This window comes from Scatophagus argus, chromosome 2 (assembly GCF_020382885.2).
Source record: "Scatophagus argus isolate fScaArg1 chromosome 2, fScaArg1.pri, whole genome shotgun sequence".
Lineage (NCBI taxonomy): Eukaryota > Metazoa > Chordata > Actinopteri > Scatophagidae > Scatophagus > Scatophagus argus.
In genome coordinates, this window is record NC_058494.1 from 8,232,408 (window position 1) to 8,258,013 (window position 25,606).

At 41.6% G+C, this 25,606-nt stretch overlaps 1 protein-coding gene across 2 annotated transcripts; it reads right to left on the reverse strand.

Moving 5' to 3' along the window:
- Nucleotides 1-9,903: 9,903 nt before the first annotated feature.
- Nucleotides 9,904-25,366, reverse strand: slc2a15b (solute carrier family 2 member 15b). Of its 2 annotated transcripts, XM_046405332.1 has the most exons (13): nucleotides 25,049-25,366; nucleotides 22,576-22,679; nucleotides 22,207-22,305; nucleotides 19,333-19,493; nucleotides 19,013-19,137; nucleotides 17,557-17,702; nucleotides 17,112-17,244; nucleotides 16,702-16,889; nucleotides 14,307-14,417; nucleotides 13,357-13,458; nucleotides 12,720-12,795; nucleotides 11,372-11,499; nucleotides 9,904-10,896 (listed from the first exon to the last, which is right to left on the reverse strand). In XM_046405332.1, the coding sequence occupies exons 3-13, from the start codon at nucleotides 22,249-22,251 to the stop codon at nucleotides 10,675-10,677; spliced, it is 1,437 nt and encodes a 478-aa protein (XP_046261288.1). In that variant the 5' UTR covers nucleotides 22,252-22,305; nucleotides 22,576-22,679; nucleotides 25,049-25,366; the 3' UTR covers nucleotides 9,904-10,674. The 2 variants fall into 2 exon arrangements, with proteins under 2 accessions (XP_046261288.1, XP_046261280.1); XM_046405324.1 differs by lacking the exon at nucleotides 22,576-22,679 and having other exon boundaries at nucleotides 25,049-25,365.
- Nucleotides 25,367-25,606: the final 240 nt, after the last annotated feature.

The window sequence follows — 25,606 nt, forward strand, 5'->3', positions numbered from 1 at the left end:
GGGTGTTCAGTTAAGAAAATTAATTTTTTCATTCTTTAAAAAAAATTTACATATTTTCTGTTTGTATTTCTCAACAAAAATAAGTTAAATTACTCCTCCCCATCAGTGGGTTTTTTCCAACCTTCCTTTTAAGAAAAAAGTATTTTAAGAGCCCTAACTAGATTAAATGACTTGTAAGATTTCCTGCGGTGTGACAGCACCCAGGGTGATTTTTCTGGGAATACCATTTTCTGCTCCATAACTGCCAATAATACAGACTAAAGCTCATTGGGGTATAAAAAGAAATAAATACTCTGAGGACTCACAAAGTCACTCCTTCATCTGCTGAACAGTTCCAGATTTTACTTCTCGATGGCATCACAGCTTTGTGGCTTTAGGCTGTGGTTTTGTGGCCACTGAATTGGCTAGATCATCGCCACATAGACTGAAAATCAACAAAAATATATTCTCAAATGAAATGATAAAATGATATAGTGATAATAGCCAAAATAAATAAGAATCTCACACATGGGTTTTGCCTCATACAGTGTATTTGCTCTTTACACTTTGTATCTCCTAATTAAAACAAAATTAATTTTAAAACATAATGTGCCAAATTTGTCATGTTAGGTTGACACTAAATCTCAAAATCATCCCTCTAAGCAACAGAACTTTTTTGAAGAAGAAGAAGTCCGAGTCCAATTAGGTAAAATATATTTTCATGCAGTGCTACATTCAGTCCAGAGGCCCACGTTCAAGCATCCATGAATGACAAGTAATTGCCCTGCAGAGGGGCTGCTAGCTCCAGGGATGCCGCTCTGTTTCTGACCCCCTGCTCTCTGACCTCCCAGCAGAGGGGAGCAAGTTAAAAAAACAATTTCCCCTTTTGGGACTGACATGCGACACAAGAAACCTCATAAGTTCACTCTTTGTAATTAGACAACATACAAGCATCTACAGGACAAGGAGCATAAAGAAGATCATATCAAACAATTGCCTATTCGTGTTCTTTATGCTTTTTTTGTGTGACTCCACTCAGGTGAGTTAGGTCAGTCCACCAACAGCCTGATGAAGCCTACACACTCTGGTGATACCTTGACCACCATGTGTATCTGTGTTTGTGTATGTGTGTGTGTGTGTGTTTATTTCATTTTATTTTGTGATTGCAATAAAATTTGGTGCAGATAGTCCTGCCCTTCTCAGGGTGAACTGTAATAACTTTGTTGACCCCCTAACATTTCATCCAGCCTCCATTATCATCAGGTCAAAATGGTAATTTGTCCAAAACTTTAGTTTATGACCAAATGTAATCTACCCGCATTACATAATATTTTATCTATCTAAAATATTATGTTATATGATCACTCTTTTAGTAATGCACCTGGGACTGAAAGCTGCCATCTTCATCCACTTCTCTCTCTCTGATGAAACCAGTCTCAATACTGCAGTAAAAGTCACTGTAAAACCCAAGTGTTACGTCATGGAAACAGGACCCCTCCGTTCCTCTCCCTGTCTTCCTATTTCACTTCTCCATCTCTCCCTTCCTCTTCATCCCTCCCTACCCCTTCTTACTTTGTCTTTTTTATCTCTTTTCCATTTATCTATTTATCTATCTCTTCTGTTCGCCCCCCTGCCCAGCTTGCTGTGCTATCCATGCAGCTATTGCCTGATCCCTCCTTCCTCCTCTATCTCTCTTTCTCTCCTCCTACCATTTATCTGTCTCTAACTCCCTGCTGTTTGCCTCCCCCCCCACCGAGTCTCACCCTCCCCTACTTCCCCGTTTCCCTCTTTCCTCTCTTGTCTGCAACCTGTGGAACCAATTAGACCTTGTAAGCGGGAGCCTTTTGCCACTGTCGTGTGGTCGGTTTAACCTGCTGCTCCAAAAGGACCTCGACTCATAGCACCACCAAACCACCTCGCATGCCTCGGTGGGTGGGTTTGGGATGGTGGAGTGGGGGAGTATGTTGCCATAGGACCACCAAGCCTCTTTTGAACCCCCGTCCTCAGTAAAATCCCAAATGTGGGGCTGACTTGCTTTAACAGAGAAAGGATGAAAGGCAGCGGAAGCTACAATATTTGTGTTTTTAGAAATGAAAATTCATCTTGTGCTTATGTTGCTGGCCTGTTAGGATACAGATCATCCTCTTTAAGGGTAAACAAACTCCTCTTTTAGCAGCAGTCCCTCTCCTTTCACCCTCTTTTCACCCTCACCACAACTGCCAGGAATGCTTTTAACAATTCACAGTCCGACGCAGAGCAACATGGGATGCTGGGAGATTGTCGCATTCCAAAGGGGAGCATTTTTTAGTCGCTCTTCACGTGTCAATCAGCGACAGTATCTCCTTGTCGCCCCTTTAAACCCCCTCCATCTAAGACACACACAAACCCACACACACCAACTCTGTGAGCCTGCAGCCTGCTTTGCTGTGTCTCAGTTTAAGGACATAGTCGTCGATGTGTTAAGCACCGAAGAATGCAGGCCTTATGGCGGTTGTAGGACACACAAACACAGCTTCCTCAGACTTCACACAAAGGACTCTCCCACCTCCAACATCTGTGATGTGGGTCACTGAGGAGCACCTCTGGTGAAATGCGGAGAGCAGCAGGTCTCTTTTAACAAGAAGTCACTGAAAAAAACTGAAAGTATAGGTTTCCAGCCTCATAACTCATCTCAACCAGTTAGTTTTTTCCATATATGATGATTTCTTGCAGGTTTGCATTCAGACTTTTAACTTTCTGGGCACTGTTGTCCACAGAAAACATACTGTAACATCGATCAAAACATGAAATCCTATCCTTTTGTAGCTTGATCTGAAATGATAAGCAGAAAATCGGGTCAGGGAGGTCACGCATATACACACTCTCACACAATACAGGCCAGCTTTCAACGCCTCTGCTCCTAACACACACATTCATCCCCTTACAGTTGGGATAACAGTCCTGGCGAAATTCCTTGGCACATTATCAGTGTGTTGAAAGCACCTGACTGGTATGTGACAGTGGCAGTTAGTGACACTTCTCCTTTAAAGTGGGGGGCAGGCAGTGGCGGGTGGTTAAAGGGTTGATCCATTTGATACGAGCCCTGCTGGATACTTGACAGGAGCTGTCAGTGAGCCGAGGGGAGGGTGGTGCTTATCGATCAAACACCCCTCCAATCCGCCACTCTGACCTTCATGTCCTGAGGAGGCCTGTTTGGCTGGGGAGACTCTAATGGGAGACACAGAGTGGGTGGGGGTGGGTGGGTTGTCTCGTGACTGTGAAAGTAAATTCATTACAATATCAGAGTTTACATGCAAAAAAAAAAAATGGCCATCAGTGGATTTATGTGAATGTGTCTTCTTAACGCAAACTTTTCTCAGTAAAATCATCTTATGATCCAAACAAATTTACAGAAATGAATCCTGCATCTGATTTTACATATTCAAAAATGAACATTAGAGGAGGATTTATCTGTAAAACAAGTCACACTTTATTTAAAGTAAAACGTTCTGCAGTAGACTGTGCTAGTACCAAAACTGAAAGTAGTGAAGTTTTGTGTTTCCCATATGGAAACTGAATGCATTATAAAACTTAATTACTATTCCTACCAATGAAGCTAATTATTATTTTTATGACTGATTATTTTTGAACAATTAATTTAGTCTCTAAAATGTGATTTAAAAAAACAAACTGTTTTCCAGAGTTCAAGCAGGCTCTTCATATCTTCAAATGGCTTGCTGTCAAAATTCCACAGTATTCAGACTGCAGTGATAAAACGAGGAGAAAATAAACAAATCCCCCTCACATCTGAGGAGCTTAACCAGCAAATATTATGCATCCTCCCCACGCTATTCAAATGAATAACCAATCACAATCCTCATCCACTCATTTTCGGCCAGCTGACTAATCAATTAATCAAATAATTAATGCACAACTACTAGCGTACTTGCTGAGAACATAGTCTTTTTAAAACAAATGAGCCTTCATATTTGTCAGTTGTTTAAGCTCTACATGAGCTAATGTCGTGCTAATGTTGTACTCCTTAAACAAACTTCTTAGAGCAATCAGTGCAGTTTGTTGGAGTTGAAATGTTCCACAGAGATCTCGTAGCATTATTTGAATATTTTGCAGTATCTAAGCAAATGTAATCAGCGCCCCCACCACCCAGACCTCCAGGCTACTGCTGCCCCTGTTCTCTCTGGAAACCTCTAAAACGATTCTTTCTGCAAAATCGGACGAGGTGTCACAGTTTATTGTTGCTGGAGAGGTGGACACCGTGTAGCATGCAAAGACTGAAGAGAGGAAAAAAAAAGTGAGAGTGAGGGACAACCAGTCATCTTGTGGTCCACCATAAGCAGTGCTTAGCCTGCACAGGCTTTGGCCGCTGGTCATTACGGCACCATGCTGGGCCCGCCGTCCTGTTGTCACAACACTGTCCTTGGCAGGGTCTGCGTGCGACAGAATGAGACTGCACAAAATACGTGTGAGATTAAAACTAAATTTGAATTTCTGGTCATTTGTGTGTGTCATGGGGCAAGGTTTCTACTTATCTTTTTGGGTTGTGTGCTGTAACGAGGACGAGGAGCAGCTCTGCTGTTCAAAGCAAAGCGTGTCAGAGTGACGCAGGCAGCTAACGCCTCTGATGTGTGGTTAGTGAGCGCCCCCTACTGTCTCCTGAGTTCTTCACAACTCTGAGACACCTCTGCACCACCTGACTTTACTTTAACACAGAACAGCTAAGGTGCCAAAGCGTGACTCGCAATTAAAACTAAAGCACAAGTGAATTTTATTACATTTAGTTACATTTGTATTCTGTCATATCTGTATTTGTTGTATGGGCATTTCTTCACAAGCCACTTAGACTCTGCTTCTTCCTTCCTTCCTCTCTTTCCTCCTTCTCTCTCTCTCCTTCCTGATCTATAAATACTCTCTCATCAGCAGAGCTTGGCTACGAGAGGCGTCGACCCCCGGCCTCTCTCCGTCCACCAGAGCCGTGATTTATGGGGGCTCAGACTGGCGCTAACCTTGCACTTGGGCCCTGGCAGTATAAATGATGGCAGGTCAGTGGCACCGTGGATGGAGGGCAGAGACTTTCTTTCTCCACCCCCGTCTCTCTCTCTCGTCTCTCTGTCCTGTTATCATCAATGTGATGGAGACATCATCATCATCTCCTGGGAGTATAAATAGTGCTGGATCAGGTGACAGTGCTGGCCCTGGCCTTTGATGGGAGCTTTAATTTCATGCCTAATTTCTCTCGGCACAGAGAGGATCGATGCTGCCCTGCCTGTGCTCCCCATCCCTCTGCTTCCCTCTGCTGCAGAGACAGAGAGAGCAAAGAAGGACAAATGTTTGCTGCTGAGTGATGTGCATGCGCCAAGACATTTAACTTACCAGTAAACACACACACGTATACGGACATCTCTCATGGGGGGGGGGGCAAACGTGTTGACAAATAAATACCAAGTCAAGACACACATGCAGAGGTCCATTTCTGCACCCGCAGATGACCTGAACAATCGATACAGGCAGGGACAGATGGCTTTGGAAATAAGAGCAACAAGCAAAATATAACTACACAGCTATACCCACCTGTGTGGTGTGTTGTGTGTGTTACACATTGCCATGGTGATAAATAAAAGCCCTCTGTCCCCCGCTCGTATCCCCAGGGAGGCATTGAACTCTAGCCCCTCCATAATGACTTTGTCTACCTATCGATCCGGCTATGATCCATGTACTGTAATTCTTATATCATCAGCCCGGGTCCCGGCAATAACTCCAAGTCATATTTCGGGGCCTCCCGTCCACTTGACAACTTAATGATGCGGGGGTCCTTGCCGAGTTGCCCCCCCCCCCCCCCCCCCCCCAACTCCTGCAGGGCTCTAATTTCTCCTTGTTCTTTCAGACTAATATCAGCAAAGGCACATAGATGCTGTTCTCTCTGAGGACTGCTCGCTCTAAAACCACATATCTTCTCCTCTTCACCTCTGTGCGCTTGCAGTAGAGCACAGGGTTAGTGTCCTGGACTGCCGTGCATCTGTCTCCGATTTGGAGCACAGCCCCTGCAGGCTCCCGAGGAGACTCAGCCGTCCCTCTTTAGACCCTGTTCTTTTTCTCCCTTTGAGCCGGAGCTATATTTCATTGTCATTTCAAGCCTCTCTTCCTAGCCTAGATGTAATAGCGGAAGATATATGGCCCCGCACTTCTGCAGCCTTCTGAGCTTCCTCAGCCTTTTATAAAACACTGTCAGAGTGACAAAACAGCAGCCCTTGGGTATTCTGGCACAGATGCCCCTCTCATCCCGAGGCAATTTCTCAATATCCTGCGCTGATCCTTTTAGCAAAGAGATAACATCTGGGTCCTTGGTCTGGATGAGTTTGAACAGTCATCCTGGACGGAATCGTAGCTCATCTCTATAGCTCTGTCTGCCTGAAAGCTATAGGCTGTCTGTCAGCTGTGTTTTTATAAGAGCTGATTTAGGGAGCAGCCCTTGAATCCTGAGCCAATAGAGAACGCGGGAGCATGCAGGACATGCTGACACACCCGACGAGCTTCAGCCTGTCTGAGGAGGAGTATGAGGGGTTTTGTTCATTGCTGTCTCTGTTTAAAAGGCTCTAATGGTGTTCCACCTGGCCGCAGAGACACATAACAACCTATACCTCTGAGACAGGGCCCTGATTGAGATGTGAGTAAAGGGATGGGGGAGAATGTGTGTGTGTGTGGGGGGGGGGGGCAATTAAAGCTGCATGTTCTATTGTGCTTGCTCCACTTTGCTCCTGCCACTCGCCTCATCCTTAGTGACAGCTGTCCTCTTCACATGGCACTGAATCTCTGCCTAGCCTCACCTTTCCTTCCTGCCCTCACAGTTCTACCCCTTCCTCCCTCACACCTTACTCACCTCTTCTTCATCCTCTCACACTCTCATCCGCAAGACACACAGTCTGTGTCTGTTCTCTGCTGCGCCCCCCCCCCCCCCCAGCCTTAATTGGGAGTCAGGGAGAGCAGTGGAAATCGCATTAACGCGGGCCCTGCCTGGGTGTGCCATCCATCTTCTTTTTTATTACGCCGCGCCGGGGCTGCCTGGGCTCTGCCGTTCGATTTGTCACCGGCCTCGTTCGCTGATAACAGGCATTTGTCATCGCCTTGCCTCCCTGTTAATGTTATCATCTCCTCCCTGACAGCCGCCCTCCGCCGGGGAGCGCCGGCGACAAAGCACATCCGTCAAGCGAATATTTCCACGGCTAAGGGGACCGCACACTGCAATAAGCCACATTAAAGCACTTATGAAGGGTGCAGGCCGAGTGTGTGTGTGTGTGTGTGTGTGTGTGCGGTGCCTTGATGCGCGCAGGAATGTGCGCTGCGTGCGCATACACACCCGTGAACACACGCGCGCAGGATCGTGTAGTGTGCTTGTCAGTGCAGTAAAAGAGGCGAGGTGGGGGCCGACAGGGAGAGGAAGAGGTAATTTGTTGCAATTAATTACGCAGTGAGTGTGGCTTTGTTGTGTGGGAGAGCATTTTATCTGTTGGAATGCTTCCTTCGCCAGCCTGTGATGCTATTTGTTTGATTTATAGCTTCTGCCTGCCCAAGGCGGAATGAGCCCGCGTGTGCGACTGTCTGTGTTTTCACATGTGCACAGTGCTGTGGCATTATCCACAGAAATATACTGTAGTCTCCGTGACAAGGAGCCCTTTGTTTGGGACTGACGTTACATATGATCAGCCACACTGCCCCTGTTTGTCCTCTCTCAGGACTGAGACGCTTCTGTTCATTTGTCATTCAGCAGCAAATCAACAACTCCAAAGGTTGACTCTCAATCACCCAGCCCCCCCCCCCCGTTCCCGTGACAGGAAGCCATGTCTGAAAGTGCTGTGACACTCAGATTTACCGTATCAAACAATCCAGATATGCTGATACTTCTCACGTGGGCCTGGTCGACCCCCTTCTTTCCATCTTCCCTCCCTGATGTCAGGACAGGCAGGGATGTGACAACATTTATCCATTCTGGCTCAGCTGGGGGCTTGCATGGCCCTTGTGCTGGGGGTGACAGATGGATCAGTCAGCCTAAAGGCAGGGGGAAGAGATGAGAGAGAGAAAAACGCCACTTCTCATCCTTCAACAAACTGCATGACTCCCAAATTTGCAGTGCAACGTAACATGGAAAGGGAAATTTGCGGGCTTATCTTGCAGATAACGGTAGTCTGAACGATGGCGGCTTTACATATTGAGAAAACGCTGCACTGACAAGCACATTACACGATCCTGCGCGCGTGTGTTCAGTAGGGGTGAAAACTATCAGGTGTCAGGGTCACTTCCAACTTGAAATGTGTCATTTACATGTTGAGGACAGAATTGCAGCTAATCAACTGAGCATGTACTGTTATATTTGTTGTCTGAGGCAGAGGGTAAAACAAGATTATGCGAAAGCGATACTTCACCCCAAAATCAAAAGCATACTTTCCCTCTTACATATGCTACTATTTATACATCTACATTGTTTTGGTGTGAGTTGCACATGTTGGCTGTGGAGACATCTGCCTTCTCTTGAGTATAATCAAAGTAGACAACACTTTTTAAACACTCAACAGCAATGTCTCTTTCCATCCTTTGACCTCTGACCTTCTACAGAAGAACAGCAGTACAAATGGACTGAAATCTAAGTAAACTAAAACTGGTATCTAACATTTGGTTTCTCACACATTTAGCAGTTGCAGAGCAACAATCTAATTCTTTTGGTGTCCTGTAAGTTCAATATTTACTCCTCCTTTTTCTGCTTTTGTTTAGGCCAGTTCCTGAACCAAATATCTGTCCCTTTGGCTGCTTAATGCTCCACTATGCATACCAACTAGTCACTCGCTGTGTCTGTCTGCTGTTTGGGCAGACAGGTCACACAGGTGAAAATTCTCTGTGGATTCGTCACTGTGAGTGAAACTTTTTCACATTATCTTTCAGGAGATTGTTTTTCCAAGGCCAAAACTTAACTTTAAATCTGACTTGTAAACAATGTATTTATTATTAATGAACCATTAATAATAAAGCCATTAGTTGCAACTGATAAACTACTTATACAGTAAAATGTGCCTTATTAGTTCCTTACAGTCTACAGATTTGGTCTCAGTCTTGCCCTTGGCTTAGATACTCCTTAGATACCTAAGAGACACTGGGAAGATTCTGTGACTCTGGGGCTTGGATCTGAAAGAAGAAGTCACTTCTATTGTTACAAGTTTTAAAAAAAAATAGCAATGAGTAAAGAGAAAATGCATGTATTATCCATTTTCGACCTTTCTAATTCATACAGTTCTGTATGCAGGAACAACATAGTTGTGTGTATGTACGTGCATGTCTGGTGGAAAAACTTGCTGGGAGCACCCATCATTATGGAATGATGTCATCAGGAGATGACCCTTTGTTAGGAACACGTTCTTATGAATAGTACTGTGCCCTGTACTTAAAGTATTCACACTCTTTGTCTACCAAAACAAAGACAGGTTCTGCTGTCTAAGCTGTATTTACTATTTTAAGCCCACTGATATCTGGAATCATCTCCTCAGAATGGAAATATATTTAAATGCGCTCATTACAAACATCCCTCATTAGGGAATGAAGTCATCAGGAAAGTTTAAAAATTTGAGATAATGACATCAAAAAGATGACCATTTGTTAGGGACAAATCCTTATGAACAGCATCCATCATTAGGGAATGATGCCTCATGTCAACACCCCCAACAGTCAAAAGGACATCCATCAGCATTTTACAGAATGTATCCTTACACTTTCTTTGATTGGGTAAACCCCGAATATGGCTTACTTTACATGAAAATATATTTGATTTTTTTGCTGTTACTTTTGTATGTTTGTTTGTGAGGGTTAATCAGCAAAGCAGTTTACAGTTCAGTTCAGAGTAACAAAGAAAGTGACAAATTTTCATGTTCAAACGTGTATGTTTCTGAACAGATTTCACTTTATTTTATATCTCACATTGTCTCTGACTCCACCACAGACACTGCAAAACACAGGATAGTTTAAAAAAATGACTCAATAAGCTTGTACAGCTATTCTGATGTGATATATTGATAAAATATAACTCTTTAACAAGCTACATACATGGGCATATTCATATTTGGACAGTTTTGTATGAAATGACTACTACAGTAGCCACGATATCCAGCTCTCTTGCGTAAAAAGAGAAACAAAGAGAATGAAAGATAAATGAGACAAAACAAACACAAGCTTAAGTTGGTCAAGAAGAACAAACAAAAGAATGGCAGTCAGCACTGAATATGAACAATAAAGCGATTGTGGGGAATGTTCAAAAAGAAGTGAAGGTAATGCGGAGATTAAAACATAAGAGCACTGTGAGAAACCAACCCAGTTCGCATAAAATGCTTTAAGATACCGAGAAAGGGATTAAAACGTCACTGATGGTTGATGTGAAATGCATGACCGTGTGAACTCTGTCTTACATAACGTACAGGAGCTATACTTTGATGGAACCGTTAAAACAGCAATCGTGCATGTAGAAAGTGTCAACTGTCCCATGAGACAAACATATTTTTCTCGTTGTGCGTAGGATTGTCGGCAAGGATCGATCTTAATAGTTTTCACATGGAGTCGAAGATCTCCTCGAGTCCACAGAGGTTCCTCCTTTTATCTTTGCTACGGCTACTTTAGACCGAGAGAGGAAACCATTGTGTACATGGGGATCTAAATGCTCCCTCCTTATTTTACTTGGTCAAGAGTTCCATAGCCGTTCATCATAGTCATTTTGAGGTGACCTTTAGGTGTTAGCTCTTCTTTGAGGACGCTGTTCTTGGCAGCAAACATTTGGCTGATCTCCATAAAGGTTTTGTTCTTGGTCTCAGGAATAATGAAGAAGGTGTAGACGGCCACTCCGAAGCAGATTGTACAGAAGATCAGGTAACAGTAAGGACCTGTCGCGATCTGTGGCGGGAAGAAACAAGGTATCACTTTGGCTAGAAAAATACACAGACATGGTCAAAGAAAAAACTACTGGTCTGACTTTTCCAGAAATTGTCCAGTGTAACCAAAAGAAGACAAATTTGAAGCCATACTGTCATATACCAACAATTTCTGCTTCAAACCAACTGTTGCTGCAAAGCGACATGAGATTCAACTCCTTATGAAGTTGTTGTGGTGAACATTTTACCAAATAGTTGATTATTGACACATCCAGCAGATACAGAAAGACAAGCCTCTATTCAAACAAAACCAGAGAGTCAAGAGATGCTCTTTTACAATGAACCTAGCTGGATTTTTGGCCAGGGAAACGCAGAATCCACCCGTGACATCTGCTACACATTCTGGTCATTTTAGGATGAGAATTTCAAAATCAACTGCCAGCATACAATCAAAATGAGCAGAAAGTAATCTGAATTTGATTTGAGTTTGCTCTGACCTCCAAGAAGGGAAAAACGAAGCCGATGGTGAAGTTGGACAGCCAGTTGAGGCAACCGGCCACAGTGTAGGCAGCCGGTCGGTGAGACTGCTTGAAGAGCTCCGCGGTGATCAGGAAAGGCACACCAGCTACACACAAGAGACAAACATTTTGTTATTTTACAGAAGCAAACCTCTCAGTCAGTCATGGTTCACTCCACATACAGTTCATCTTAGTCTGATGTAACGAGGTATCGAGCTGTCATGACACAAATCACCACTCAGTACTGCTGTATGAATCTATTGGGTGTTGTGAAATAAACACCAGCGTCTCCATTCATCAATTAGTTTATCAATACTCCGACTCAGGACTATTGTTTGGCAGTCATTCAAAATAAACAACATGACATAACAAATGATGAACATTCCTCAAACCCCACTGCTATTGTATTACGCTCCTTTTTTTCCTGCATGTACTTCATTATGCGTTCATTATTGCCCAGTGATCGTGGACTGACAAGAGATGATGTTTGCTAACTTGGCCAAAGTCCAACTCCGAACCAAAAGAAACAGAATTGCTTAGCCAGGACAATAGCAATTCATTAGTTTGATATGCAGGATCTACGAGATGTTGTCTTAGCTTTAAACACATAATTCTTCATTGTTAGAAGTGAAAGCTATGAAGGAGAAATATGCATTAATATGCTCTAATGATGAGCTTTCCAAATGACGTCCCCATTATCTGTGCATGATAATTGCATAGAGGAAGGTTTAATATTGTCAAACCAATAACTATGCCATAATTTGTCAACATCTGTGGTATGTATGGGTTTGGAGGGGGGTCATTGTGCATGCAAGGTTTCATCTGAAGGAAACCGTATTCATCATGGCTAGCTTATGAACAATGAGCCATTAAAAGTCTAATTGCAGCAACAGAAATCCTCGTCCGAGTGCCGAGGTATAGATTTTGCTGGCTTGACGAATGATGCTATGTAAACCAGATTCGTTCTAATTCATCATCCCCGCAGGTCCACTCAACGTGGCTCCCAAAGTTGTAAACTATTGCCTCTTAATTCACTTCACTCAACCCATCCAGCGTACAAATGGCTGTGGGAATGGATGTAGTGTGGCAGTTATGATTTCCTAATTTACAAGACTAATGAAATACAATATCTCTTCACAGTCAGAGGAGGAGCAGTGAGGGAATGTTGCTGGTTTTTAGATTTGGTTCCTGCTGTTGTGCAAGCCTCCAGCAGGGAGCAGTGTTATCTTGCTCACAGGGCAGCCCAAAATCTAGTGCAATATGAATAGACTGCAAATGTTCATTTAAAGTTTTGAAAGTGAGATGCAGAGATAGCAGATTTGCATACCTGGACCTATGCAGAAGCCAGCAATAATCCCAACAACACAGCCCACGCTGATGTAACGCAGGAAGGACAGCTGTGCCTGTGATTTTTCAAACACAAGTCATGAGTTCAAAGTGATGAGCTGTAGACATTAAACAATTTGTACATTTTATCATAATCATTTATTTGACTCTACTTAATCATTGTGATTATGTTGCGTAGTATATTAGGACTATGATTTGTGCCATGCAGGACTCCTGACATTTACTTTATCATTGCTTTCTTGTTTGTTCTGTTATTTGTAAGTAATCAGAGGCTTTCCAAAGACAGTTCACAACAGGTTGTTAAAGAGAACAAACATATAGTGTTACTAATGTCAATGTCATGCCAAGCTTGAATGAGGAGTATGGATTTTGCCCTGTACTGGATAAAACATTACGTCAAGCAAAACCAGCTTCTTTGTTTGCCTATTCTATGCTTTCATGCAAAAAAGCAAACCAAGCATAAATTAGCCACATATTTAAGTTTATGTAAATAATTATGTCAATTTGCTAAATGCCCTTAGCTCCATTTAAAACAATGTACTGTATGCCCTACACCACTGATCTGAAAGTTAATGTAATATTTTTCTAGATGAGCAGAGCATCACATGACACTGTACCTGGAAAAGGACAGACACTGTGATCCCAACACAACACACTCCCATGAAGAAGAAGCCACCAATCATCAGAGGTCTTCTGCCCAGACGCTCGATAGTAAAACACTGCAAAACACATGGAAAAGGCAGGAACAGCTGTGATTGCTTCATGATCATCAGGAAACAAAAACAGTTGACTTTTTATCCTCTGATTTGATCTGGTGGAGTATTCCATGTTTTTCACGTAACACAAAGGACAACAATAATTAGACCTTTGGCTAAATTCTGGCTAATTAATGTGCGTGATTTCCCCTTATAAATAAACAAGTAAAAGTAGAAAAATGGATATTTAAAAAAAAACATATGCATTTTTATTGGGACAAGTATAGTAAAATGGACTGGTGCCACATACTACGGTGTTAATAGACCTTTTTTTCATGACACACATTTTGCACGGGTGTCTGTAAGTTACAATAGCGAGACAGCATGTACAATGCCAATACATACATACAGACCAATAAAAAAATAAACAAACAATGATACAGTGAAATACCATTAAAGCTTGATGAAGACTATCTGATTATTCAGGAGTGATCCATCTTTTAAAACTGTTTCAATTAGAGTTAAAAATCCCCCTCATGTTATGTTTTCTTTTTAAGTTGAAGTTGAACATACTCATCTACCAAACAGATCAGTTCATAGGAGGACTGAAATAAATGAAGTCAATATATGAGACAAAATTTCATTTTCACTTTGAACACCCAATAAAAATGATTATTACACAGTGTATCAGTAGAGCAACAATCATATATTATTATAATGATAAAAATGGACACAATGACAAATCCCCAGTCCACTGATTAAGTCCACTAATCAATCAGTTGTTTAAGCACAATGTAAAATAATGCTATGCTATAATAATAATAATAAGAATAAGAATAATAATATAATCTTGCGATAAGTGCGATACTCACCCCAAGCATCCCAGAGATGACCTCAATGGCACCAGTTCCCACTGTGGTGTACTGAATGTACGGTTGTGGGATTCCTGCATTCTTAAATATGTCATTTGTGTAGAACCAGATCTGAAATTGACAGAGACGTGAAGTTTATTAATGTGATGAATATATCGGATTACACACAGACACACACACACACAGATGCTTTGAAACTCAAAAGTTTGTCTTTTACCCCCATAAGGAGCCAAAAAGTCACTCTGCTTATTTGGTGTTTCCACGTGATTCATCAAAGTGATCATTATCATCACGCCAGCCATCACTCATGCATTAGAGATACAGCGTTTCATCAGTGTGGACTTCTGACAAGTGTTCCCCTTGAAATTAATTTGTGTATTCTCATTAATCACACTTGCTGATGCAACATCCATCATTGATGAGGTGTGGATGAGATTGCAGTTGGTGCAGTTAAATGCTGTCTTGTTGATTTAGTAACCATACATACTCTGTTCTATCACCACTGCATCACTGAAGTACGCATATGCGTGTTCGCCTATACAAAAGTAAAAAAACATACACAAAAAAATTGGAAAAAGTTTAAGAGCAGGGACCACTTATATTGTTCTGAACACATGAACTGCCTAATGGGCTACAATCCATCCTCACTGTACTGAAGTCGGTGTTTGTCAGATCAGACATTTTGCTTTTGTACACATGAACAGTTCTTCGCAACCTCTAAGGATGCAAAGCACTGCTGTTTGGCTATATAAACATACTAGGAAAAATGATTTTACTTTTTCAACAGCTTTCTTAATTCTTCCATCCAGAGTCATATTCTAGATAAAACATGTAAGCAGAGCAACCCTGGCATTTCCCTCTGAGACTTGTTCGGCTATTCCAGGCCAAAGCCAAGCTGTTCCTGGACCAGCTGACTGATGAAATCCCTCTGGTGCATCTGGGTGTACATCAAGGTCTTCTCCCAATTACACAGCCAGAGGGAGGTACTTGAAGGGCTCTCTGCACCTGTCTGAACCGACTAATCTAAATCCTCTAAACTCCAAGGCCTTAATGGACCATTTAGTTCCCGTTTGAGAGTAGGGCTGCAACTACTGCAGTTATTTTCATTATTGATTAACTTGCAGATTATTTTCATGATTAAGCAATTGATCTTTTTCTTTTTGATAAAGTTTATAGTTAGGGCCATCTTACGGTGGCCCCTACTTATGCTACTATAGGCTTTAACTCCCGGGGATCGTGTCTGTGGGCTGTGGTCTTGCTTGACACTGATGACTGTTATTACCACCTGTTATATTTCTATTCATTCTTATTGTTAACACTGTTTTTTATTGTTCCAATGTTATTTTTGCTGTTGCTTCGCATCTCTGAGACACTGTCTCTGATCATGTCACATTCCACTACAAAATTTCACTGATTTATATCACAGTGCATTAAAAGACAAAAGGGCTACATCGTCTGCAAAAGTGATTAAAGAGATACTGCTTTAAAGACAGCTGTCCTGATAAACTATCCTTGAAATAAGCGACCAAGTGCAATGAACCTCTCACTTTCAGTGTTTTGGAATAAAAAGGCCTGTAACATCGGGTCAATGCACTCTCTTTCTCTGGATAAGAGAAGGATTCTGTTCTTGGTTTACAGATGGTTTATTCATTTTTTTATTTATTTATTACTGCGAATGTATGTATTTGCTATAATATGTCTTAGTGTCTGAATCAAAATGAAAAGAAAACCTGTGCAACTGTTGTCTATTAATAAAAAAGACCTTGATCAAGACATAAAAAAATGCAATGTGGAGCATCTGTAGTATCAACTTAAAGACTGATGCCCTTGGTCAAGTGGTTCCAGATGCCCATAACTTCACAAAATCACAAAAAGTGTTACACATACTGTGAAAGACCTCTTGTTGATGTGTGACCGGACGTCACGTAACACAGAGTTTAGGCACATGGATTCATCTGCATGTTGAATCCTTCCACTGTTCCCATCTGAAACAGCTGGGACAGTGGGACTCAGTGGGGTGTACCCCTGCTGCTTAATGGCATTAGCATGTGAGCAAGCATGCATGGAGCTTCCATCCACATGGAGCAAAGGGAGAACAAAGATGTGTTCGACTTTGTGTGTGGATGGGTGGACCGTCTTATGTGGAGTAACACTAACACAGAGGACCAGGAGATAATGAAGCGTGGTCTTGTTGCCCCCTGCTTAGTCACTCAGTGGCTGCGTGTGGGACTGTGATGTATAGACAGGAGGAGATAGGTGGAGCACAGCTGGGAACTATAGCAATATGAGCTCTCACTTTCATTATAACTGCACAGTCTTTGCACATCCAACATGTGAGCACACACACATACAAAGACAGAGAGGACAACAGGCCCACAATGCTTTTCACACTTACTGCATCAATTCCGGACAGCTGCATGCCAATGTTGACCACCGCGATTGTGATGACCTGCCAGCGCACACAGCGGTCCGTGAGCAATCCGCAGATCGAGATGGTCTGGATGGAGGACAAAGAGCGCTGTTCCTCCTGCATCTCCTCAACCTCCGCCTGGATGTCTCCTTTAGTGCGGTACCACTTCAGGGCTAAAAGGGCAGAAAGAAAAGCTCTTACAAACCTGCAGAAACATCGGTCTTCACATCAACTTAAAACTTATGAGGGAACAGAAAATTTGATATGAAAATGCTGAAAAGGTGTTTAGTCAGTAACAATAACGATGGAATTTTAGGTAAAGATTTTGAATGATGATTATTTTAAAAGAAGAAACAAGAACGACAGGTTGTTAAGAGAAGAATTTAACTTTGAACCTGCGATGGTTGCGTGAACATTTCCCTTCTCTATTAACAAGTACCGCGGACTCTCTGGAAACCATGGCAACAGCACCAGCTGGATCATGGTGGGAAACACCACCAGGGACAGGAGCAAAGGCCAGTGCTCTTCCTGTGTGGAAATTTAAAACCTTAGTAAATGCAACAATTAGTAGCTTTTACTGGTCAACATAATACCTCTAATAAGTTTGTATTGTATGTGATGTGGGATGGCAGTAAAAGCAAAAAAAAAATTTTTTAGTTTGATTTTTCTGTGAAGCTGCATATCATATTGGATCTGTGTGAATCTTACACTTGGCTCTGGTACAGCTTCAGTCCAGGGAGAGCGTAACTAATAAAGCATTTCCTTCAAAGCGTTATACAACCACCCACATGACGTGTGAGTGGTGATCTGTGTAGTGTGAGAACGCTATGATGCTAGTACCTTTCCCAGCAGTTCAGAAAGTCCCAGGACCTGAGCGCTGAAGACACCGAGACAAATGTGAATGCTGGGAACAAGGCCCAGAAAGCCTCGCAGGTTCTTGGGAGCGATCTCACCGAGGTACATCGGCACCACACTGAGAGAGATACCTGTGGGGAAAAAAAGGAGTGTGATTATCATGGAAGTTAATGATTGTTTAATATTATGTAAATCAATGTTTAATTTACATGAAAATCTCATTTAAGCACTAGCCAGTGTTTGTTTTTGCCTAAGATATGCGATAAGTGTCTAACATATTTTCTAGCTTGTCTACTTCCTGAAAATAAAAATTAGATGTTCTAGTTTTTAGTTCCAGTTCTGCACTTTATATTAGCAGACAGGAAACACAAGGGCAAAGATGCACATAAGTCCAGGTACTTAAGACACAGGGATCAGGGATCACTGGGAACAGGAGTTTAGAAGCTTTATTTGTTTATAGTTTGGTTTCTTAGTATGCTCAGCTTAGCATTTAGTTGTTAAACAGTGAATGTAAATCCATTGACTATCAGAATGAAATGGTGCAATGATCCCAAAAAGACCTAATGAACAAAATCATTAGGAGACATTAGAAGCACTTTCAAAATAAAGGATGACTAATTCCAAATGAAACAACTGCAAATCAACAAAAGCACATTAAGGAGCTCTGCATTAGGCTATAAGACATAAAACATGCAGCTATTTATTTATCTCTGTGATGTTCGATTGTAGTTCTATTCAACGGCAAAACTAGAATTAATGCCATTATATTGACATGTATGATTTCAATGAATAATTTCCAGTGAGAAACACGCTGTCTTCACTTAGAGACTGTTTTTACAGCAGAGTACAGAGGACTGATAGGAGAGTTTCATCACACAGTGCAAAGACAATCACCTGAAGCTCAAGATCATCAAAACCAATGAGCTCATGGTGAACTCCTGCTGTGTGTCTATTAGTGTGTGAGTTCTGAAACACAAACCGGTCAATTTTCTTGGATGTGTTCACATTTTTGGAGAATAAAGCTGATTCTTACAAAACATGAAGAAGTTACAAATTCTAAAACACAGAAGCTCCACGCACATCTTCAACCCAGCAGCACAGAAGATCTTTACAATAAGCACAGTTTTAAGATGGACGCCCATAAGTGTCACCAATTGAGTATCTGGTCCCAATCTTCCCTTCTGTCTGAGTTATGGTGTTGAATAATGGACAGATAGCATTATGATGTCACAGTGAAGTTGACCTTTGACCTTTTGGATATAAAATGTCCTCACATCATCCTTTCATTTTAATAGATATTTCTGTGTTATTTTTTCTCCAGCCGTAGCAGTCGCCAGCTTGGAGGCTTAAAAATATCCCTTTTTATATTTGCGTAGTTTCTATTTTATGTCAAGGATGAATGTGACATGTTGTAATTAATTCAGAAAACAAACAGGCCTACCTGAGTGTATTCCTGTAATGAAGCGTCCAATGACGACCATCACAGGCATTCTGCAGGCTCTGCTGAAGCCCATGAGAGCTCCTCCTATAAACACCAGCACAGTGGTTCTCACCAGGGTCCCTTTCCTGTTCGGACACATAGTGAGCCCTTATTACTCAACTTTCTTCATGATTAAAAACTGTCAGAAGCATAGGCTGATGGTATTTTACACATACGTGTGCACTGAGCATGTGTTTTCTCTCTCTCTCTCTCTCTCTCTCTCTCCCTCTCTCTCTCTCTCTCTCACACACACACACACACACACACGCACACACACAAACCTTCCATATTTGGTGACAAGTCTGCCAACCAACAGGGACCCGAACATCCCTCCAATGGCAAAGATCGACACAGTGAGGGAGTACAAGACGGTGAGGAGTTCCTCATCTGGAGTCCAGTTGTAATTTTCTGACAGAGTCTCATTGTAGAAGTTTTTAATGTACTGGTGAAAGAAAAAATAAATTCACAATATGCATAGAACAGGCAGAATTACAAGATGCTGTCCCCTTTCCCCAAATACACTTCAACAAATTCCATTTTATTTTATTTTTGTTACACTATATAGCCAAAAGTAGTAGGGCAAGTGACCATTACATCAACAGAAAGAAGGAAACTGAATTAAATTTAACTAGGTAGTTAGTTAATTGATTTATTTTGTATAATCTCATATCAAATAGACCCAAAGCAAATAAATGGTCACCATAATATCACTGAAAATTATCACTTGACTAACTGTTCTGTTAACCCAAAGTGCCACACACGCAAACATCAACATTAGTCTTGCAATATCCACCAAGCTGGGTGCTACTCTGTGCTGGGCGACAGAAGGAAGAGATGTGATGTGAGGTGGCCATATTGATTTTTTTTTAGACAGGAAGTTCCTCAAGCCCACACAGTCAAAGTCATATCAAATTTCACGAGAAAGGGATGACAAAATGCAAATCTGATAAAATATCAGTGGTTCTTCTTGTAGTGTGACTGCAAGGGTGGACAACATTCCTCAGATTTAATTTAGGTTTATCTGACAAAAGTGTAGATTCTACTGCAATCAAGCAGTCCTGGAGAATCCATTAGATTAAACTTTATTTGTCTCAAGAGGAACGATTCTTCACTCTCTGAGAAATGAAAAACCAGAAAACTGAAACGGAAGACAGAAAAAAGGACTTCATTTTAATTTGTATTTTTTAACACTGATCAATGGATTGAACTAACTGTCTTTGTTAAAAAGTGAGTGATAGAGTGAAAGAGTGATAATTTGGAGGATTGAGTGTTCATAGGGGAGTTCAGTGATGAGAACAGGGGAAAGAGATTGTAATTTGTCAATGTGTTAAGGAATTCTTAACATTGTGTGTCCAACTGTCCAATTTGTCCCAACAATGTCCTGGCCACCTCCACCATGTCTGGAGAACTGTATGAACTGTCAGTCTGTGTACAGTTCTGAAAACAAAACTACTGTCTAAAAGGAAAGGCCTACACACAACATGCAGACGGCTGTAACTGACAGCTGCTGGTAATAATGATACGAGGATCTTTATTCAGCCTTGATGGCCTTAGTGCCAAATATTTCTTAATTTGTCCATTTAGATGGGTTAACTGGCTGAACAACAAAGCAAAGTGAAACTGAAAGAAGCACAGGAACCTAAAAGCACGTGCACCTTTGATATGGACAGTGGAAAAACCCTAAAATTGCAGTCTACTACCACAATCCCTGGAAATAATGATCCAAAATGCTGGATGGATCGATGTTATCATTAGTAAGTAGATTAGGTATCAACAAGTAGACTGCATGATCCTCATGAAAAAAATGTTTCTTAGTCACTTATAACTTCAGTGATTCCACCTTTAATCAGTCACACTGGGCCTTGCAATGTAGTGCTGTCTTACTCCTGCCAGCAGTTGTTACCCTGTCAGTTGAACTGCATTCTCACAGCAGGAGCACCCATTGTTTTCTGTCCGGGCTCTGTCACTGTGGTGACTTAATTTCACTATGTAAAACTTGCAGCTTCCACTTATGGTTGACAAGTGATGTGTAGTTACAATCTCATGTTACCTTCCCCAAAGATAAAATCAGTTCCACACAGTGAGGGACAAACTGCATGAAAAAAGGAGCCCTGGTCAGACTGTTACTCTGCACCAGTCTGTACCTGAGTTCAGTTACTGGAATCAGTAAATAAAAATAATAACGAAAAAGAAAGTCAGTTTAGTGCATCCTAAACTGGACTGTCAGTGTCAGCGGCCCTCTTTCAATGAAGACATTTTGAAGACAAAATGAAAAATCTACAGAGAATGAGAAGGGCACTTACAGAGCACAGTCCTCTGCCAAGGTCAATTTTCCACTACTACAATATGCACATATGCCAGTACAAATACGTCTGGATATATTTCCAAAACTATCAGAATTATATCCACTTGAGAAAAACTGGGATCATTTTGATGTAGCCTACGTCTTCTATAGCTGCTGCATTTGGTTCTACAGTGATGTTTGATTATGTTGTGTGTTTCATTGCATCACACCATTCACTTTAATTACAACAAGTTCTCACATGCACAGCGAATTCATTTCTGTTTGCCATGGACACCAGTGTTAGAACTGACAAGTAGCAAACACTTTTCTATGGTTTGGTTAAAACGTTCCCTGGATTCGTTTGAGCTGGTGTGAAAACTGTCAGTGGAAACGTGGTGTTGAGTGAACAACTGTATACATGTGCTGAGTGGGCCCAAAGGTGTAGCTCTTTTAACATAACTCCCTCCTAAGAATAAGCACGAGATGTTGCACTGAGACTCACATGGTTAACGAGGGTAGTTCACAGCTAAGTCATTTCACCACGGCTAAAGCCACATCGAGGGAACAGAACGCATGATGAATAAAAATGACAGAACATTGATGATACGGTGAGGTTAGATTGGATACACAAGCCCGCATGACCTCACATGACAGTGAAATACAATCTGACTTTTATTATGTCTATGACATCTGAAAGTCATCCACTATCACCCGACTGTGTGGTGAGCTTCTTTCATTCATTCTGAGAAGATTCCTGAGGTTCTCAGGAAAAGTGTGAAAACCATTTTAATACTCTTGTCAACGACGAGGTCAGCAATAAGAATGGCAGTTATCGTGATGGCAATGTTGATGAAGTCAAAGTGACACAAACCAGTGCAGGAGAGTTGACGACTGCCAAATTGTAGCCATAGAGCATGGAGCTGCCGAATGAAGCCAGAAAAGCCGCCGCCAGCAGAGACTTCGTAAGGTGCTGAGGAAAATACAGACAACAGAAACAAATCAGAAACCAACAAAGACTACACTGTACAATGTCCAGAGGCCTGGAAGAAGCATTTAAAGCAATTCAAGAAAAGTACCTGAGGTCAAATTTAATGTGAGCTGACAAAAAGTAGTTATTAACATGATGTAACATAACCTTGTCTTTGAATTTGAATATCACACCCGTTTCAGCCTCCTTTTGCTGGTGTCTTCTTAAATTGCTTTTAAAATCTTATTGATCATCTTTAAGGTTCTTCCTGACCTGAAGTGTTCCTGAGTCTGTGTGCTTTGAAATCCTCAGGCAGCAGTCTCCTGTCTCCTCTAATCTGAAGAGGACAGATCCTTTGCCATTGAGGGCCTGAGGCTCTACTGTCCGAGCAAACAAGGCTGTCTGAGTCAGCTTCTTCTTTTAGGTCTTGTATAAAAAACAAGAAGTATGCCCTATGTATGCATCTATGTATGAGATTACAGCTGAATTTGTTTTGCTAATCTCTCTTGTACAAACGCAATTTTCCTTATGTTGTTAATTTCAGTGGTTCAACACTGTAACATGGATTTATCACAATGTGTAAAAGTTACTGTGCAAAAACCTGCTGGTTGTAAACCCTACCAGAAATGTACTTAATCTTTTAACTTTACTATTTATTTACTCCTTACCATGTATCCTTTGCTTAGTTGCAAATTTTGTAACAAAATTCAATCAGGCAATTTAAAATGTACTAATAAAGAATATGCTTAAAAACTAGTTATGCAAATATTATATTAGTTCAAGTATTTTAGCATAAAAACCAGTATCCTGTTTTACAAATAATATCTGGCATTTGTAACAAAGCAAAGAGCTTGAAAATCAGTTGAAAATGAAGTGAGTTATGATGATGTACCTGTAGATGAACCTGCTGCCTCCACAGAGCCAGGAGCGGGACTGGAGGATGAGTAATGACCTGAAGCCACAGGGGGCCTGTGGCTTCAGGTCATTACTCATCCTTTCATATTCACCCTTGCATCTATTGAGTCAACTACTGCCATTGAATACAATTGAATATATGGATAATGAACTGCTTGTTTCAAACTATTTGATTAGTTAATTACTCATCCTGTAATGTTACTCCCTTCACGGATGTGACCCACAACAAGCATCTCACAAATTTTCATTTGGCCAGTTTTAAGCGCTTTGACCCTGGTGATGGTGTAAATGTACAGTTTCCACTGTAGTGGTTGGAAAATAATGCTCCTCTGTATGAACATGAACCTGAACAGCTCACTCCATTTTAACAACTTGTGCATGAAAGGATTCAGTGATTACGATCCATCATTAATCTTTATTGAGTCATGGCTGCCTTTCAGTATTCATAACACAAAAGAATCTCAGTGATTATTGGATATCTTGGTTCAACTTTAACAATACCAGCACCAACTACCCAAAAACAACATGTGGCCTCGATCAGACCGGACCAGACTGGACCAGAAAGAAGGACAGAAACTTCAGAAAAGCCTGAACAACTCTGCAAGTTTAATTTTATTCAACGAAGATGGAAAGATGTTGTACTCAGACAAAGTGAAACAAACCAGCACCTGGATTCATGCCAGATTTGACTGGTCCGTTCGCATCTAGATATCGGAGAGGCACTTTGAATGAGCTGAACAAGTCTACACAGTTTGTAGAAAACTAAAAATGTAGTATAAGGACAGCAGGTCTACTTCTCAAGCTGGACTTGTATTTTCGTTTGAGAAAAGTCTGCAACTAAAGCTTCTAGGATCAGGGGCGCATTTGATGTTACAAATGTTGTGTTGACCACCCAAGTCACAGGAGCCCCACTCTGTCTTCAAAGGGACGAGTGCAGCCTACTGTATTTTCATCAGGAGTGGCCTGCGGCTACCCTCTGGGCAGCCATCCAAGATTCCAGCACACAGAGCTTAGCTGACCTTCAAGGAAGAAGGTCAGTGGGATTATAATGTGTTTTTGACTGTTCATACTGTTGGATTGAGCAAGGAGAAGATTAGCGGCAGCACAAACGACCATACAGCAGCCCCATCCATTATAACTGTGAGTGAAATATGTTTTTATGAAAACAAACTATTCTTACACATCAACCACAGCCAAAGGAATGCCCTAATGTGAACATATAGGATGTGAGTACAGAGGGTGGACAGGAAAGGATCCTTCAGCTCTGACTGAACAATAACACCATAGATGCCTTAAAAAAAACCTAATTAAGCCTGTAATAACCTGACGGACAGAGTTAGACATCTTCACGTGAAAGCAGGTCACGGCAGACAAGGCTGGCCAGTCTGCAGCCAATTTAGGCTGATTGTGTCAGACGTGCGGCTCTTTACATGCTGCATCACTTTGGTCAAAGCAATGGACAACTATCATGTTTAAGACAATTTTATAATCTATTGTTGGCTTTTTAAAATTGATTTAGGTCCAGTTAAATATATATGTCTGACTTAAGATAGAGAAATCCCACCATGTTGGAGTGAAATCCTTCAACTTTTCAGCTGGTGAGAAATCACAGTCATGAGCCATGATCCTCAACCATTTTTTGGTCATAAGCAAAAACAAACCATATGTCGATGCTTGATGGTTTCAATCTGACAACACCAATCAAACTTTGTGTGACTAAAAAAATATGATATTGACTTTAAGTGAAAAAAACAGCAACCGAATGCAGAGACTTGGTCTGCATGTCATTCATCTCTGCAGATCATTTTCAAACTCTTAAATAAACACTCACCGTGCTGATCTTTGCTTGGTTTTCCAGTAGAAGTTCCTCCGCCATTTAAGTAATGAATAGATACTCACTGTATATTCTGCGGGTTCGAGATGAGAAACAGCTTATCTGCACAACTTTCCAAACTTTTCTCTCTCTGAACATCCACGCTTGTAGTTTTCAGCCATGCTCGTGTGACAGAGAGGAGGTGCGTCGTGTTGATGGGCGGAATTAACAAGCTTGTCAAACTCCCAATCTCCAATCACCGGAGCGCATCGCAGAGCAAGCCCATCCCGTGAATCGTTTTTTCCCGGTCCATCAGCCCTCACATGAGCCAAGCGGATGATCCTACGTTCCAAAGTGCCCGCAGTTGTTATCAAATAGCCTATGACTAACTGTATCCAGAGGCGCTTTCAGGATTAGTGAACGTTAGGGGCTTGGCAAAGACCCAGGGGCACCTTCACCGCAGTGGTGGGTGACCTCAACACAAAAACACCTTTTTTTTTTGCTTTTGTAGATTTTGATGATGATGAACTTTGAGATCATAATTACATTTCATGACTGTGCACATTATGATAAGAA

Excerpts from the sequence above, each read along its gene's own strand:
- slc2a15b (XM_046405324.1), bottom strand. The coding sequence starts at position 25,093 with ATGGCGGAGGAACTTCTACTGGAAAACCAAGCAAAGATCAGCACG. Across the intron at positions 19,138-19,332 it reads CTTGTCACCAAATATGGAAG|GAAAGGGACCCTGGTGAGAA; the intron begins GTTTGTGTGTGT and ends GTGTCCGAACAG. Across the intron at positions 12,796-13,356 it reads CAGTGTCTGTCCTTTTCCAG|GCACAGCTGTCCTTCCTGCG; the intron begins GTACAGTGTCAT and ends GAAAAATCACAG.